The sequence below is a fragment of the Pteropus vampyrus genome, unplaced genomic scaffold (assembly GCF_000151845.1).
Source record: "Pteropus vampyrus isolate Shadow unplaced genomic scaffold, Pvam_2.0 Scaffold130, whole genome shotgun sequence".
Lineage (NCBI taxonomy): Eukaryota > Metazoa > Chordata > Mammalia > Chiroptera > Pteropodidae > Pteropus > Pteropus vampyrus.
This window is the reverse complement of record NW_011888911.1, coordinates 2,300,734-2,317,846: the sequence shown is the minus strand read 5'-3', so window position 1 is coordinate 2,317,846 and position 17,113 is coordinate 2,300,734. Positions and strand designations below refer to the sequence as shown.

Here is a 17,113-nt window from a genome sequence, read left to right as displayed (position 1 = left end):
ACCGTGAAGCCTCAAGAGAAAGGTACAAATATGCTTAGGGAGACAGGTTGGGGTGGAAAGATCCCCTCTATCACACCTGGTCTTGAAACCAAGGTAGCTAAGACACCGACTCCCCACTCCCCACTCCCCATCCAGCCTTCACGACCAGTGCAAAGCTCAGCTGCGGTGCTTCTAAATGGCTGGGTTACAAGAGAAGTCCTGGCCCAGCTTGTAGAAGATAGAAGTGGAAGGACAAGGAAGACACACGTTTGGAGAAAAGAGCAGCTGGGTATCCGACGGCCAGTGAGAATGATGGTGTTGGGAACAGTGCCTAGTCCCGTATGAGCAAGCTAGCGGCTTCCAGCAAAGTCCATGAATTGAATAATTCCTAAATAAACCATACTTGATGCTCTCAATAGTAGAGGGTCATTCTGATTGCAGCTCCCACAGGGAGGGGCTGATCCCAAGGTTCAGGTGGGTCCCAGGTTCTCCTACTGGGAGGAAGCTAGGAGATGGGAAGCAAGGTACGTAGGCACGTGTTCCCTTCATTCGACCGCAGGAAGAGACGCGGTCTTCTAGTCCTTTACTTTCCACGTCTCAAATTCCTTCCCTAAGGACACATACTTTACTATTATAGGACCAGCTTAATCAGGGCTGGTGGCAGAGCCAGGTGCCAATCCCAGGGGTTTTTTTTTCTACTTTTGGTGTGGGGATATCACTGAGTCTGCAGTGGTCAAAGGGATAGTCGCTAGACTCCGGGAGTCTGTGACAACAAGATAAAGCAGAAGTATTGCAGATGCAGTTTTCTGCCACCAGGCCTTGTGGAGCTGGCCGACAGGGGAGACCGGGCTATTCCAAAGTCATACTCTGTCAGCTGCCAGTATGACTCACTGGCTCCAAGTGTGCGTGGGTCTGAAATTTGGGTGAAACACAAACGAATGCTTGTTCCGACTGACTAGAAAGGTTAGGACTCAGGGCTGGCTCCGCAGGGGACTCAGAGGAGAAGAAACAGCAAGAGAGCCAAGGGATGGTCTTGCCAGGAATACGGAAAGTGGCGCCTGAAAGGAGACAGAAAACTGACAGAAACTGAAGTTGCTTCTTAGGTTCTCACAGATTAGACTTTATTAGAAAAGGAGTTTCGAGTTCCCTCAGAGCCCTCAGGACTGGGGCTAAGGCTTGAGGAAGTCTTATTTAAATATGAGGAATAAAATATAACAAGGCCCCACCCAACAAAAGACCCCAGTGGCTTTCTGGTCAAAGTCGTCCAGTCACTTTGATCTTTTAGGGTAGTGAAACAAAGCTGCTTCCTGAAGAGGCTAAATTCTACTCTGGAGCTCATACAGATGCTGCTCTAGGTTGATGGTAAAAAACAGATGATGTGCAAGGAGGGACCACTCGTCCCCTTTCTCCTCACGCTCCTCTCTTCCTTCCAATGAAATGCTGAGCTCCCTTAAGGGGATCTGCCTGCTTCAACACAGCTCTGTGGCTCAGGTATTTCCCTGGCCTTCCCATAAAACACTTGTCCTAGATCCTGTTCCACCAGGGTCTGGATCTCTGGAGTCAGAACAGAAGGAATTGACTCATTTGGCTCTTGGATATGCACGGGAGGTGGGGGTGAGGATTCAGGGAAGGGCAGGGTGGAGGTTCCAAAACATTTCAGAGTAAGACATAAGACACATACCCACCCTAGTCACAAGCTATAAGCAGCTTTATAGAAACAGGGAACATCTGGGCACCCCATCTTCACTGCCACTCTACATGGAAGCAGCATTCTCTTTTAATACAAAATCGTATCAACCAAAGAAAACCTGGCAAAGCTACATCATTTAAAATATGTACAGTTTCAAACATACTATTATTACAACTTTAAGGCAAATAAAACATACTTTTCAATATAATACAAAACATGCATCTCAAAGTCATTGCTTGAAAAGAGAGCAACACAGGTGAAATTCAATTATAAAGTTAACTTCTTGGCAGTACTGTAGCTGAAATGAGATTTGTGACACGATCGGCTTAATATGGATGTACTGGTCTTCGCGGACTCATTTGACAAAAACAAAACCAAGGAAGAAATGCTTTTTAAAAGACCACTTCAAAAGGTTTAAAGCACTGCAATTTAACTTACAATGTTAAATCCTGTACACCACCAGACCATCACCTGTCACCAGACTACCAGTGCATAACCGAAAGAAGAAAAAAAAGGAGATAGCGAAGTGATAGAACAGAAGTGGGGAAGTTTAATGCTAAAACAAAGAATCATGGAGCATTCGAAGGAATATGAAAAGGAATATAAAGAGGCCTGACCAACTACAGTATCACTAAACTGAGTTAAGATCAGATTCTGGGGGGCAGGGGGCGGTGAGGGGTTCACAGAGAGAAACGTGGACTCCAAGAAGACTAAGGAATAAGCACAGGGCTCTGCCACACGGGACTGAGGGCAGCTTCTCTAGTTGTAGAGTTAAGAGTGGCAGAGGAATCTAGCAGCAGGGGCGGACTGGAGCATGCAGAACTGGACTGGTTCCATTAAAAGAGTGAACCACAATGTTTTTGGAAAGCAGCATGGAAAAATGGAAGGAGCTCGGATTACAGCTCCACATCAACTGAGTTCAAATTCAGGCTCTGCAGCTCACTGTGAGACTCGGGGACGTCAACACCTACTTTGTGGGTTTGCTGCGTGGGTTAATGAGATAGCAGTAACAAACTCCAAACACAGTGCCTGGTACACAACAGTTACTCCACAAATGTGAGTGATATCTCCTGCAATGAAATATACTGTGTCCCCAGACCTCCTGGTGAAGTGACATTAGGCAGGACTGGTTTTGGTGACTGTGCAGGGCAGGAAACTTCAGAACGCCTCATGGCTAGGGAGAACTCATAACTCCTAAACATAAAGACAATTATATATAGTTATATTTATATTTATATATCTCAATATATAAAGGCATTTTTTATAAATAAAATACAATAAAAGGGATAACACTTAAAACAGCGTTACTAATAATATAAATAAAGCAGTCCACAATGAGATTGCCCTAAAGGTAAAGTCGTGTTCTCTTCCCGGTGGACAAATCTCATATTGAAACTCCATCTTTAAAAGCAGTTTATGACCTAAGGCTCATGCTAATATACCTGTTTCTTGAATCAAAATGACTGCCTATGAACGTTTATTCCCCAGTTTTCTAAAACTCGCTTTGTGACAGCATTGCTGTAACTTGATTGGCCAACACAGGGTACATTTTCATATTCTGTGTACTAGGACTTAGTCCTTTGCTAGTCACAGAAGTCAGGGATAAAGCTATTCCCCTCAAAAGCTAATTGTATCTATGTAACATGAAGAATAAATCCAGTATAGTACAGGCATGGACACCTGGAATGGAGAACTTGATTCTATAGCATCCCTAACACTTGACCCGAAATTATATCCACTACATTCTACTTGAAGGAATTCTGGCATAGTGACTCAGCTTCAACAGCACATTTCACTAACAGTTCTATGCATAAAATATATAGACATATGCAAGGGAATACTGACGCACTTATATAGAAAATTGATTAACATAGTATTCTAGTCTATTTCACGGCAATTTCTAGGAAACGGTAAAATTTTTTCATTTACGCTGGAACTACTGGGCTTCCAGAGAAGCATTTTCACTTTCTTCCCCAAAAGGGACGCACAATCCCAAAAGGGGCAGTGACCCACTGCGGTTGGACTCAAGCTATTAAACATACTTATGGTGTTTTGAAGGTTTGTTTTTGTTTTTGTTTTTTTAGATGTAGAGAAGAAAAGCCTTCTAAGGGCAGCTGCAAACACCCTGTCACTCGGAGGCAGCAGTAACTGTGATTTATGAGCTCTGCCTGTTTACGATGACGACATTCTGAAAAAAAGTCAGGAAATTTCAAACCATATCCCCCTTTCCCTCCAAATTAAGTCTTGTCCAACACGTTTTCCAGGTATTGCCCATGTTGGAAGTTAGAAAACGACAATTTTTGGGTGCCGTGGCACCACGACCACAATCCTATAGAAATGGGAGAGCTTCTGCCAAGATGGGTTCCCTTGAAACCCTCCCCTTTCTTCTTAAAATGTGAATCTTTCTCTTCGAGTACCCCTTCAAAGTTGTATTTTGTTCCTATCTCTTAGAAACAGTCCAAAAGAGGCCCATGGTGACCATTTCACAAAGAAATGCGATTGTAAAGCAGTAGGACGTGAAGGCATTCTTCTCTCTGGCCTTGGTTCCCTTTCTGCAGGCTGCAGTAACCCAACTAGACCTTAACCTTAACCATATTCATGACACTGCGCATGATTAGTGCCTAGAAAACTGAAAATAACTTGTGCCCACATGCAGATAGTCAACAGGTCAGCTATCACTTTTGTGGAAGGCACTAATGAAATTCATAAGAGATCTGCTATTATGAACAGCAGGTTACAACTGTGGTTGATTCCAAAATGTTCTCAGAAAGTCTGATAACACGACATTGAAAGACAGCTTTCTAACTGAAAACTTCAAACGGCCCGAGCAATTCCCTCTTAGCTGGATCAGCCAACAGGCTGGGTCCTTGCAGGAGGAGCTCTTATTGTCACTGAGATTCTTGGAAAACATGGAATGACTCCACTTCTCTCAGATGATTGAAAACTATGTAAAACTAGGTTTCCTACCTAGGCGGGAGGAAGGAAAAGGGAGGGAAAAATTTAAGGCATAAATAATATAAAAGGGCACACATTTTAAGATACATTCACATGACATTACTACTACAAAAATAAATAAAGATATTCTCTGATTTGAATTAACATCTTTCAGTCTATCCCCAAGCCTGTTTCGTACAGTTACTGGCTTGAAGTGGGAACGTGGCTGGTCACATGCACGTTCTCAGGTTTCCTGGGGTTGTTGAAGGACTCCCGAAGGGCTGTCTAAAGGAATGCCAGGAGGAGACCATATTGTCTTTTCAGTACAGTCCTCTGAAACAGATGGCAAAATAAGAGGATTCCAACTTAAATTTTTGTTCTCTGTTTCGGAATGGACACAGCTGTCTTCTGAAAAACACAAAAGGTTTGGAAGCATTATGAAGTGATAAAGGCTGATTATTACAAAGCAGTCTAAAAACATTACTTTGAGCAATAAAGAAAGACTAACGAGTAAAAGTAGAGCCCGATTATGTTTAGTTTGAATCTGAGGGTGGCACTAGCTATAAAAGGTTTAGAATAAAGTTGAACTCTCATGAACAGTTATGCAATTCATCTGAGGGTTAAAGCAAGCTCCTTGAAAGCCCCCAAATAACCACCTTAAAGAAAGGCTACAACTCAAGAATCAACTCAAATGAAAAAGAGGCCCCATGACCACCACAAAATGCATTCTTCCAGCAAGTCTACTGTCCAGGTACAAACTGAATCGAAGCCTATTTGGATTTATTTTCCAAATGAAATGGGATTAATGGCCTGAGATGAAGGAAATGAATAATAAAATTCCAAAGAATCCTTTACCTAGTGAATTTGTATTGAAGTATCTAACACCCCACCTACTCTCTTAAGAAATAGGAGAGTTGATGGATCACAGAATACATCTGCATCATCTTCCCTTATCTTGAACTAACTGAAGACTATCTCGAAACTTAAGTTTTATAATGTCTCCCTGTACCTCTGTTGAACTCCGTTGCATCTTCTGTGGAATCAGAGTTGCTCTCGTTCCTATGATCCTGACAGCAAGTATGCTGAGCAGGTCTTGGTGCCACATCATCCTTGATGCTCTCCTCAGGTGACTGGCCACAGCTGGGGGCTGTGGAAGCCAGACACATAGACATCTTCAGGTGACTGAGGGTCTTCATTTCCAAACCATCCTGAGGATAAGGTGCTATCACTGGAACCACAGGAAGTGGGGTACTGCTGAAAGTGCCGTTCGTTTTGGTGAAACACCTACAAAATGTAAGCCAAAAGAAACAGAATTTTGTCTAGAGGGATCAGTAATTAAAATACATTTATTTTGAAATATCATTTGGTATTTTGTATCCATAGATTCTTAAGAGAGACTGTTGCTTAGAAATAATTAAATGCTTTACTATGATTTGATATATCAAGAACTCAAAAATTATAGTCAATGTAAAATACAACACGAGAATACATCAAAAGGCAAACCATTTAAGAATGGAACCTTCAATGATGACCTATCCCACATGTTCCCTTTGCCTTAGTCCACTGTTGAAAATTGTCTTCCTATTTCATAATTAACTGGCTCCTAAATACAGCACACAGAAGGAAAAGGCCATTGGCCGCTAGAAGAAATGAGAAAATAAAAAAGGAAGAAAAGGACACAAAGCTAAGAAACTGATGTCCACATAAGAGAAATGACCTTATGAAAACCAAGAAAAACATGATCCTTTGAAACTAGATAATAGGTTCCTTCTCACCCTTGAAGAAACACTATAAGGATTAGATATTCAAAATCCATGTTTTATTTTTTAATAATTTTTCTTTGCAGAATTGAATGCTATAATTAGCACTGAGCATTCACTTCAATTCTGTCATATTTTTATTTCCTATCTTCACCTGAGATATATGTTTTAATTGTTTTTCTTTGTGTTGTTCAGATTAGATTATTTCCATTGATCTTCTAAGTTCAATGACTCTTTCTTCTGTTGTCACCAATCTGATGTTAAGCCTTCGTCCAGCAAATTCTCCAGCTTTGGAATTTCCATAGGTTCATTCTTTATATTTTCTATTTCTCAGCTGAAATTCCCCAAATATGAATTCGTTTTCTGTATATCTTCCTTTAAGTCCTTGAATATGTTTTTAACAGCTGCTCTAAAGTCACTGTCTGCTAGTTGTGACATCTGGGTCATCTTAGGGTCTGTTTCTATTGACTTTTTTCCTTTTGAAGAAGTCTCACATTTTCCTATTTCTTCACATATAGTATTTTTTTGGGGGTTGGGGGAGGGGAGGATTTTTCCCTCTAAGTTTTTAGTTCTGTTGGCCTTGAACTCCATTGTTTGACACCTTCTGTTTGGGTCTCTGGCAAGATAGAAGAATGCCCTCAGATAAACTCATTAAATGTCATTCATTGTCTTTCAAGGTTAGGCTTCTTCAGTTTCTACCCACTTCTGGTTACTCTCCAATACTTTCAAATTGTCCACATTTCTCATTATTGCCTATAGATGATCAAGCTATTCCACCATTAACAGAAGCTGGAATCTCAGAAATAAATATATTTTTTTATTTCTAAAATTGGGAGTAAGAAAAGTTTAAAGAAAACATTTCATTTAACTTTGATTTTGGCATGTTAGGTAGGAATCACATATAATTGACCGATAATGTGTTGTAGATAAGCAATGTTAGGGAATAAAGATAAGAATTCTTTGGATTCCTATCCTTTAAACATGGGATGGTATATTTCTGGGGCACATGAAAATCAGTAAAAGGAAGTCCATGTAACTGTTACTAACGGCTCTGTTGGTTCAAGTTATTGAAAATACCAAATGATAAGCATGAAGAAGGATCTGAACCTGAAAAAGAGGGAAATATCTATCAGTAAACCAAATCCTTAATTTAAATAAGTCCAACTTTAATTTCGAATAGAAAAATATACTCACTATACACTTAGTAGAATTCAGATACCAGTCATCTGGAACAAAAGCAAAGTAGGTCAGGTACTTGTACAGAATAATTTGAGTACAGTATTATCTAACAGCACTGTAATTTTAACTTTTAATAATATAGCAAAAAATATATACTGATTCAAATAAAACTTAAGTGTTCCCATGCATGTCTTTAGCCAATAAAAAGTGAGAGCAGCACTGGTATAGAAGAAAGTTTGTTGGAGCCAGAATCAGAACACTGGGCTGGATGGATCACGATTCCAGGGGGTACTACATCCCTTATTTGTTCTGCTGTACATCTGATACAACCCTGAACTTTAAATTCAGAGATCTGGGATGCTGGCAAGTGTGAGCACTTATCACCTGACAGCTATTTAAAAATGTCCATGCTATCCAGGGTTATCATTCTCTTCCTTCGTTGTACTTTAGCATTAGTCTCTTCTATTATCTCAATACTGAGAACCCCCAAATCCCCCTGAATGCATTCAATTCATGGGAATCCACAGACTTTAAATAGGGTATTCATCCAAAATGTGGGCAAAGTGAGGGTGGAAAAAAACCTTTCTGAATTCAAACTACTGCTAATGAGAATTTCAAAGGTATTATCCATCTATATAAATAATCTTATCCAGAAGAGCTCTTTATTCTAAAAGCACTTGCTGAATATCTTCTAAATGTTAGACACTATGGTAGATATAGAAAATATAAAGGTTAATACAGCAGAGTTCCAGCTCCCAGTCTAACAGAGGAGATGGAGAAATAAACAAATGGTTACAATATAATGTAGTAAGTGTTATATAAGAAGACACAAAAGGCACTGGGAGCACTCAACTTGGAGATGGGTTAGAGATGTGTGGCTTCTCACATTACCAAGTAGAGACTGGTGTATATTCTATTTCAGACTCAACTGTTTCATAATCGAGAAAATTATACTACATAGCAATTATGGAATTAGAGAATAAGAAGGATTCTGATTTTATAAAACCAGAAATATCTCTGGTCAGGAGACTCTATATGACTACCATGATTTCTGGGAAATAATTCTTAAAAATTAAATTCTTGGCTTCTGGCTGTAACTGATTAGTCTGTATGAGAACAACTCTCCTGCCAAGAACTAAAAATGAGAAATTTTATTTTAAATCTGTTGAAGTTACCAGAGAGCTACCAAAAGAATTGAATGATCGAGATTCTAGAGAGGAGGTAAATTTGACTCTGGGTTTCGGCACATTTTTCTTCTTGAGGCATGTGCCCAATTCAGTGCAGGATGAAACACTGACGCCCAGCAGAAAAGTGGTAGGTGAGAAGCTGAGCAGAGCTTTTGGCAGTTTCATGGGGCTGGGAAGAGAGAAATTGGAATACAGAACCAGTAAATACCCAAGGCTTTTTAAATTAGGATCCTTGAAGGGTTACGTTATAAAGATACAGGAATAGACAGGCTTTTACAAAGATCAAAATTCAGCATTAAATTAATTCGATTCCTAGCTGGGTTAAAGTGATCTGCCCCTTACCTAACTGCTTTCCAAAAGCCAAAGTAAATTCTTTCTAGGGGAAGAAAACATCTTCCAGAGCCCCTATGAATTTTTATATACAATATCCAGAATTCAAGAAAAAATTACCAGGCATATCAGTTTATAGGAACAAGAGAAAAACTAGTGATATAGATATTGAGTTAGGAGATACAGGCTTTAAAAGAACTAAGTGAATATATTCAAGAAAGCAATGGCAAGATGAAGAATTTTAACAGAGAATTAGAATCTAATAATAGTAATTTGGAATTTCTACATTAAAAAGTAGAATAACTGGAATTAAGGACTTGGTATGTGGGGTTAAGGGCAAATTGAGCACAAATGGGCAGATGTCACTGCACGGTATTTAGCCGAAGCAGAGTCAAAAGGATGAAAAATGTAGAAAGAAGCTAAGAGACATATGAAGCATAGCAAAAAACTCAAAAATATGTATAATTGGAGTCTCTCTGAAGGAGAGAAAAGAGAATGGGACAGAAGCTATATTGGGAGACATAAAGGCTAAGAATTTTCTAAAATTGATCAAACAGAAGCCACATATTTAAGAAGTTCTATGAACCTTGAGTAGAAAAAATACAAAGAAAATTACACTTTTGAATTTGAATAATTAACCTGCTGGAAACAAAATAAAAGTGAAAATCATAAAAACAGCCAAAAGAAAAAGACATTTTTACCTTAAAAGAGAACCATATAAGTGATTTGTCAACAGGAGAGAAAAACTCTCCTGTCGAGAACAACTAAAAAGGAGAAATTTTATTTTAAATCTGTTGAAGTCACCAGAGAGCTACCAAAACAATTGAGTGGTTGAGACTCCAGAGAGAAGGTATAATGGAAGTAATAAAATAATGGAACAACATTTTGAAAGTACAAAAAGTAACTGCCAACCTAAGATTCAATAAATAGTAATAAATATCCTTCAAAAAGGAAGATGAATTGAAGATTTTCAGGCCAAAACCTGAGAGAACTTGTCACCCTAAGAGCTGTACTACAGGAAATGCTAAAGAGAGTTCAAGTGGAAGGAAAATGAGTAGCAGCAGAGAGAAGGAAACACAGAAAGAAATGAGTAGCAACAAAAAAGGCAATGTCAGAAATTCTGAATAAATGCTGACTGCAAAAAACAATAATTGTAATGTCTTAGAAGATTTTAAATATCTGTAGAATTAAACAAATGTCAAAAATAACAAAACACTGGAGAAGACAGTGGAGTTAACATGTTCTAAAGTATTTTATTGTTTAGGAAGTGGTAAAAGTACTAATGTATATTAGACTCTAATTAAAAGCATAATGTCTAGCACTAAGCACACAGTAAATGGTATACAGTAGGACTTCGAAAAATGTTAAGTAAATAAGTATTAAATTTGAGAACCTCAAACATTTTTTATATCTTTTTTCATAAGCAAGTAAATTTATTATTAGAGAGCAACAATTAAGCTAATTATTCAAAATACTTTATAACAACAGACCATACCCAATACTAAGTTGAGACATATATATTAAAGCGAGAATAAACTGATACACTTACTTCTTTGATTTTTATATCACAATAGTAGGTATCTCTGTCTTTGTCCAATACGAGTTCTGATGTCTGGTTTTTCTTATACAGATTGGCTTCATAGTTGTCTGATTCAAACTTCAATCTCCCACGGGACAGACAATGACTGTCTTCGGTGTCAGAGAAAGCTCTTAGAATAGTGAGACGTACAGCACAGGCAGGCACTTAATAAAATCCCCAGGGTGATGTTGTTAAACAAATTAAGTGAGCTTCTGGCTTCATGTCCCATTTCTCTGCAAGAACCTGGAAGTAATACAAAGGTACTCAAAATCGAAAAGCAAAGAGCATCAGGTCAGAAAGAAAAGTTTTCGTTTAAAAGAAGTAAAGTTAATCTGTAGAAAAAAAATACTTGCCATAATTTGAAAAACCAGGGCAGTCCCCTAAAAACAAAATATTATGAATTAATAATTTATTTATATAAATTTCACATGAAATTCATAATGTTGATATAAAATAATGAACTCACCAGATAATAAGATGCCTTAAATTCTTCTCTCTCCTTTTTTTCTTCTCATTTCTTTAATTTAAAGCAACGAACACGACTTTTTTAGTGAAATCTAAGGGCAGTCTAGCAGTTTGAGTGTAAAGCACTTTTGTGAGAGCGACAGTGAAGGTGAATTATCTGGATGGGGCAGGACTGAAGGAATGGTCGAAACGGAAAGGCCAGGTACACCCGAAACTAGTGTGCTGATGCTGTTACCTGGTTTTATGTGCTGGAAGTAAACAAGCAGATTAAATACACATATGCTTGAAAAAGAAATTACAAGCATAGCAAGCGAAAAGTGCAACTTCCTACTACCTATTTGTTAGCATTTATTTTTCAGATAAGTGAAACAGAAAATCACAGCAGTGTTTACTTGTATTCTGACTTGTGACTCCCAACAGAGTGGTGCTGATAGTAAGTTCATAAACTGTGTTAGACTGTTAAAGTAATCACGACTCAAATTTCAACATGAGAAATCAAAATGATTTAAAATTGTCTACTACACCAAATCCTAACTCATAACCATCAGTATTTAACCACTTAGATAGCCAAATGTAAAAATATTAGTCATATTCCAGATGTCTACTTGTGTCAGCATAAAAATGACTTTAACTTGGTGGTTACATGCTAAGAAATGAACAAAGAAGAATAGTCTATAAATACCTGTTCTGAATATAATTGAGTATATAGCATGTAAAAATAATTTTACTGATAACGCTTTAAAATTTCTAAAGCAATCAGATAATTACATGCACATATCCCCCAAAAGACTGTATATATGTAAACCTAAGAGACCCACATCTACGAGTATTGTAAGAGAACAGGATTCTCTGTCTACGCCTGCGAGTGTATAACATTCATTAAGATGCTATTACAATGCTTGTTGTACTGTTTATAAAATACATTTTCACTATCTCAGTCTTTCAAACAATCTTTCAATTATAGTTATTATTGGCTTAACCTGGGCTGAAAGTTTTCACTGAGTTGTCTCTGGCTCAATGAAAGTACTTTTCTTAAGTTTAAAAACACTGAGTAAATAGAACTCTGTGCATCTTGCCACAGACAAAAATCTGTACTGCTGAGCAAAATTTCAGAGGGTCTAGGACCTATTAGTTTACCGAGATATCTTTAAGTAAATAGGAGAGGCCTGTCTGAACAAACTGTAAGATAGGAAAGTGACTATTATAGTGTCATAAAATAATAAAGTATTCTTTGATCGATAATCTGAATAGCACGAACTAGGAAATAGATTGTTATAGTAGCATAGGATTGAGCTTAAAAGAGCGTGTTGCTTTAGTATTCGACTAAACATATTTTGAACATCCCAGTGAAACTATACAGCACCTCTGAAATACTTCCTGGAGAAGTATTCCATTCTAATTACACAGTTTAATATTTTTTAAGCATGCTTATGTACAGAATTGCTCTGATTAGATGATTATATGAGTTTTTTTTTTTTTTGCATTGTTTCCTCTTTTGATTATCCCTGGAGGGCAAGGACTAACCATGGACATCTTGGATGTCTGATAACTTAGTTTTATGAATATATTCTCGAGACTTCTGAAACAGTTACATCTTGGAAGTAGTTTAAGACCCAGATCACTTCTGCTGTTTCCTCTTGCCATTTTGCTGACCTGGCCCTTATTTGGGGGAGCTCACCAGTTACTATGCAACAGAACTCTGATGACATTCCTCCAGGCTCATGGCTGTCCCCCATTCTCATTGTATACTCTTTGTTGGATGTTGCAATGACCCCAATCTTAGACTGTGGGTTTCCCTGAGTGAATTAGTTTATTGGTGACTTTCACGTAATTGGCGATAATAAATGCTGAGTGACAATAACTGATTAAGTACATTACTAAACATGGCAAACTCACATACAATCTTACAAATAAAAGACCAAAAGTACTATCCTAATCACCTGACTCCGTGGAGACAGGTCCTCAGTCTCCATATTAGAAGTAGGAGGTATATACTGTTGCCAAAAGGAAGGTACTGATCAATTTCTAAATAAATAAATAAATAAATAAAAACAATGCTTTGAATTTTTTTCGTGGAGAATTCTAAAAATTGCCAGAGATAGAGGAGAAACCAAATCTTGGATTTTGTGTGTTTTCTTACTTTGGTTTTAAGGCTGGTTCTGAAACAGCTAAGTGGTCAGGAACAGGACAGGGAGTGAATCATAACAAATGAGATGCTGGAGGAAAGAGTTCTGATATACTAGACAGGAGCTGTTTTCACATGCAACAAACCAACTGGGGAGATCAAACCCTAGGCCTAAAAGAAGTACTATCATGAAATATTTTCATATTCATCTTTACACACTGTTTTTAGTCAAGTATATCTGACATCAGTGGAAGGTTCACTTTGGTAAAAGTGCATCTCCAAACCCGACAAAACACAGACTTTAAGGTCATCATTATGCAAAACCTTGGAGATCATTTGTAATAGCTGTTTTCTCTAAAGTATTATTCCCAATAGTTTATTTCTCCTCTTGACTATCAGCCATATATAGCTTATATATTTTTTCCCAGATGGATTATATACTGTTCCCAAGTTGATTTTTACTTGGCTACTTCCTGCCCATTTCTAATCTCTCTAGGATGCTTAAAGTTAATTTCTTGTTCCTTCCTGATGGGACCTCGGTTTGTTCATCTGTGAATTCCATCAGTGTCATCTCTACCCCTTTACAAATTATCGAGACTGATGGTAAACAGACTAGATTTAATGTCAATCCCTTCCTATCAAACTAGCCAAGGAACTAACAAGCCATATGTAATTATATATCCAGAACTACACTTTTGTCATTTGAATTGAAGAGAGGAGAGAAGGAAAAGGGTAGAAAGCTTTTGATTTATTCGAATGAAATGTTTAACTCTTGAAATGCCCAAATTGCATAAGGATTTCCCCCATTAAAGTCTTTAGTATAGGGGACTGAATCCCTGAAAAGCTGCTTCTTTCTAGCTGTTCCTAGTGAGCTATTAAATATTACTCTTAAAACCCAAAGAGTTCAAATTAACTGAATACAGTGAGGCAGTCATTTATAGCATGCCACAAAAGCCCTGGAATCAAATAAAACACCACAGATCGATACAGTGCACATTCCCCTCTTATCTGTTCTCAGATTTTTACATCAATACTCCGGTTTAGACAATAAAGGACAAGTTTTCTTTCCAGATAGTTTATTACCAAAATGGAAGGATGATAAAGGGGTCTAAAATTGGCAATGACTTGTTTCTTAAAAGCCCACTCCAAGACATGCATTTAAGTTTAAACCTAAGGAGGCAGAGTAAAAAGAACATGGAGGTGCAGGACACAGGGCGGGCGAGATTCCACATGGAAAAGGCCCTTAGCAAGACTTCTCCAGTTCTTAGACATCTGTGGACCAGTAGAGCTATCCTGGGGAAAGGTGTGTTTGATGAGACACCACAGGGTCTAAAAGAATGACCCCCAAAGGTATACGAAGGGGTGGATGGTCTCTCACTCCTGCAGGGTTTCCTAGCTCAGTAACTGCACCATGTCTGTTCACTATCCTTGACAGCTTCCTCCTCTTTTTCTTTTTTCTTGCACCTCCGAAATCTCCCAAACCCATCTACTTCTCTCCATATCTACTGCAACTATCCTAGTGCACTATTTCTCATCTGGACTACTGCTAATAATAGCCATCTAACTGTTGCCCTGTATCCTCCTTTGCCCCATCCGATTTTTTCTCCCAATTCTACCCAGAGTATTTTATCACAATGTTGTCCTACTTAAAACCTCTCCCTGACTCACCATGGTTCTGTAGGATCTAATTTTACTTTTACCCCTGATCCCTTCACTTACTAGGTTCCTCCTACCACATTAGCCTTCCTTAAGTTCTGTGAGGATTCCAGCATTCTGCTTCAGAGATTTTGCATAAGTGGTATTTTACCTTTGCCTGGAAAGCTTTAAATCTATCCTCTTCTCTTTTACCTAGTTTTACAAATTCTTCAGAGCTTCTGAGCAAAATGCCACTTGCTTAGGGAAGTCCTTCCTTTCTATGACAGTCTTTACTTTTTCTTTAAAGCATCCAGTTTTAATTATATATTTTATGATATACTGATGTCTTTTTTTTTTTAAACAAAAGATATGTCTCCCCATCAAACAATAAGTCCAGTGAAGCAGGGACAATGCCTGATTTGCTCCCTACTATATCCCCAGGACCTAGCCTGGTCCTTGGCTCACTACAGACCTTCAACAAATGTTTGTTGAATGAATCAATGAATCAATGAATCTTCTTCTTCCTTTTCACTCTCATTTTTTTACACCCTTTTCTTTACCTCGCTGAAGATATATCAAGCCAGTAAGCAAAAAATAATAAAAGATAGGACACCTTATGAAAACGTCTAATCATTTTAAATACTTAAGTGATAAAGCAAATAAATGCTTTAAAAAATTAAATATACAAAAATAATTAGCCATGGCTATTATTTCCCTTGGTGATCCCAAACATTTTTAAGTTTCATCACTTTGATACAAATGATTCCTAAATATACACCATAGTCCCAATCTAGCCCCCTGAACCCCAGACCAGCATTTCTATCTGTCTCCTTGACTTAGGTATCCAACTGGCACTTGAAAGTCTAAATGCCCCAAACCAAATTCATCACCTTTCCTCAATATATCATTGTATTAAGTTTCTTATTTCTATGACTGGTACCATGGTAATTATACCAGGTCATCTATGTTAGAAACTTTCTGTTCATTTAGAACTTTCCTTTTTTCTCAGATCCCTATTAGTCAATGGCCAAGTCCTAAAGATTCCAGCTCTAGAATCACTTATCTCTTCCTTTTTAAACTCAACTCTTTACATGCAGGCTGAGACCTTCATTATAGAAATACTAGTCTCCCCCTACCCATGTACTGTTAACATTAATCAAGATTAAACACGTCTCTGAATAGAGCACTCCTCTTTTCAAAAGCCTTCAAAAGAGTTATGATGCTACTAGCCCATTTAACCCATATCCCCCCTTTAATATAAAATTCTCAGGTCTCTTCTGTACTTTATATTACAGAAACAAGAGGGATTCTTTCCATTCCTTAAATTTAAAACTACAAGATTCAATATGCTTCTTCAAACTGATTTCAAGCTCTAGATTTCAAGCTCTGTCTATGAATCACTATCAGACTGGGCTCTGTGTAGTACTTGGTAGGAAGTCAGTAAATGTTTATTAAATCAACTCTTAAACTCTGACATTTAGGGTTACACACGATATAAACTCAGCCAGTTTTCCAGTTTTAGATCCTGTTATACTCTCTACTTGCACTTCAGCAGCCAAATTATTCCAGTGGTTCTCAAAGCCAGGCCCCAGGATCACCAGCAGCAGCACCACTGGGACCACATTAGAAATGCAAATCTTCAGGCTCCGCCCCAGATCGACTAAATCATAAACTCTAAAACTAAAGCCTCCTAATCTGTGTTTTTACGAGCACTCCAAGTGGTTCTAGTGCAGCTCAAGTTTGATAACCACTGAACTTGACTCTGTAAGAATATGTAAACATTAACCTTCCTACGTCCACGACTTGCAATTCCTTCTGCCTGGAAACACCTCAGAACCTGTTCCAGTGTCCAGCGAGTGCTCAATAAATGTGTTGCGTTTTGTTTTTGTTTTTACTTTTGTTTTTGATTGAATAGCCAAAAACTCTAAAATGCCCACTTGACAGCCCTTATCTAACTTAATTGACTTAATAGCCTCTTTTTGTGTATGTGCTGTTTTGGTTGTCATTAGAAAATGCAAATTTATTCTTAGTAATGATACTGATATTCTAAAAGTGTAAATTGATTAAAATTGAGCATATTTTTCCCATTTTGGGGGATCTTGAGAGGAGATACCTGTTTCGATTTCAAAAAAGAGTTAGAAGCTTTGAATTTAATGATTCCGATTTTCCAGAGTTGAAGGCGGATATTTATTGATAGTTATCTGGCCAGTTATTACGTGTTAAATCACAGAATGTCTCTTGGGAGCCAGG

General features: G+C 37.9%; 1 protein-coding gene across 10 annotated transcripts in view; it reads right to left on the bottom strand.

Annotated features, from left to right (window-relative positions):
- Positions 1-1,091: 1,091 nt before the first annotated feature.
- CDON (cell adhesion associated, oncogene regulated) overlaps positions 1,092-17,113 on the bottom strand; it is a 92,566-nt gene continuing 76,544 nt past the window's right edge. For 4 of the 10 annotated variants that reach the window (XM_023534710.1, XM_023534712.1, XM_023534709.1 and 1 more), the window contains 2 exons: positions 5,613-5,887; positions 1,092-5,011 (listed from right to left, as the gene is read on the bottom strand). In XM_023534710.1, the coding sequence (XP_023390478.1) occupies positions 4,848-5,011; positions 5,613-5,887 (439 nt within the window). In that variant the 3' untranslated portion in view covers positions 1,092-4,847. Of the gene's footprint in view, positions 5,012-5,612; positions 5,888-6,003; positions 7,471-7,557; positions 7,590-10,608; positions 10,882-10,991; positions 11,019-11,104; positions 11,352-14,287; positions 16,516-17,113 lie in introns of those variants that run through there. The other 6 variants (XR_002782062.1, XR_002782061.1, XR_002782063.1 and 3 more) reach the window with 6 other exon arrangements.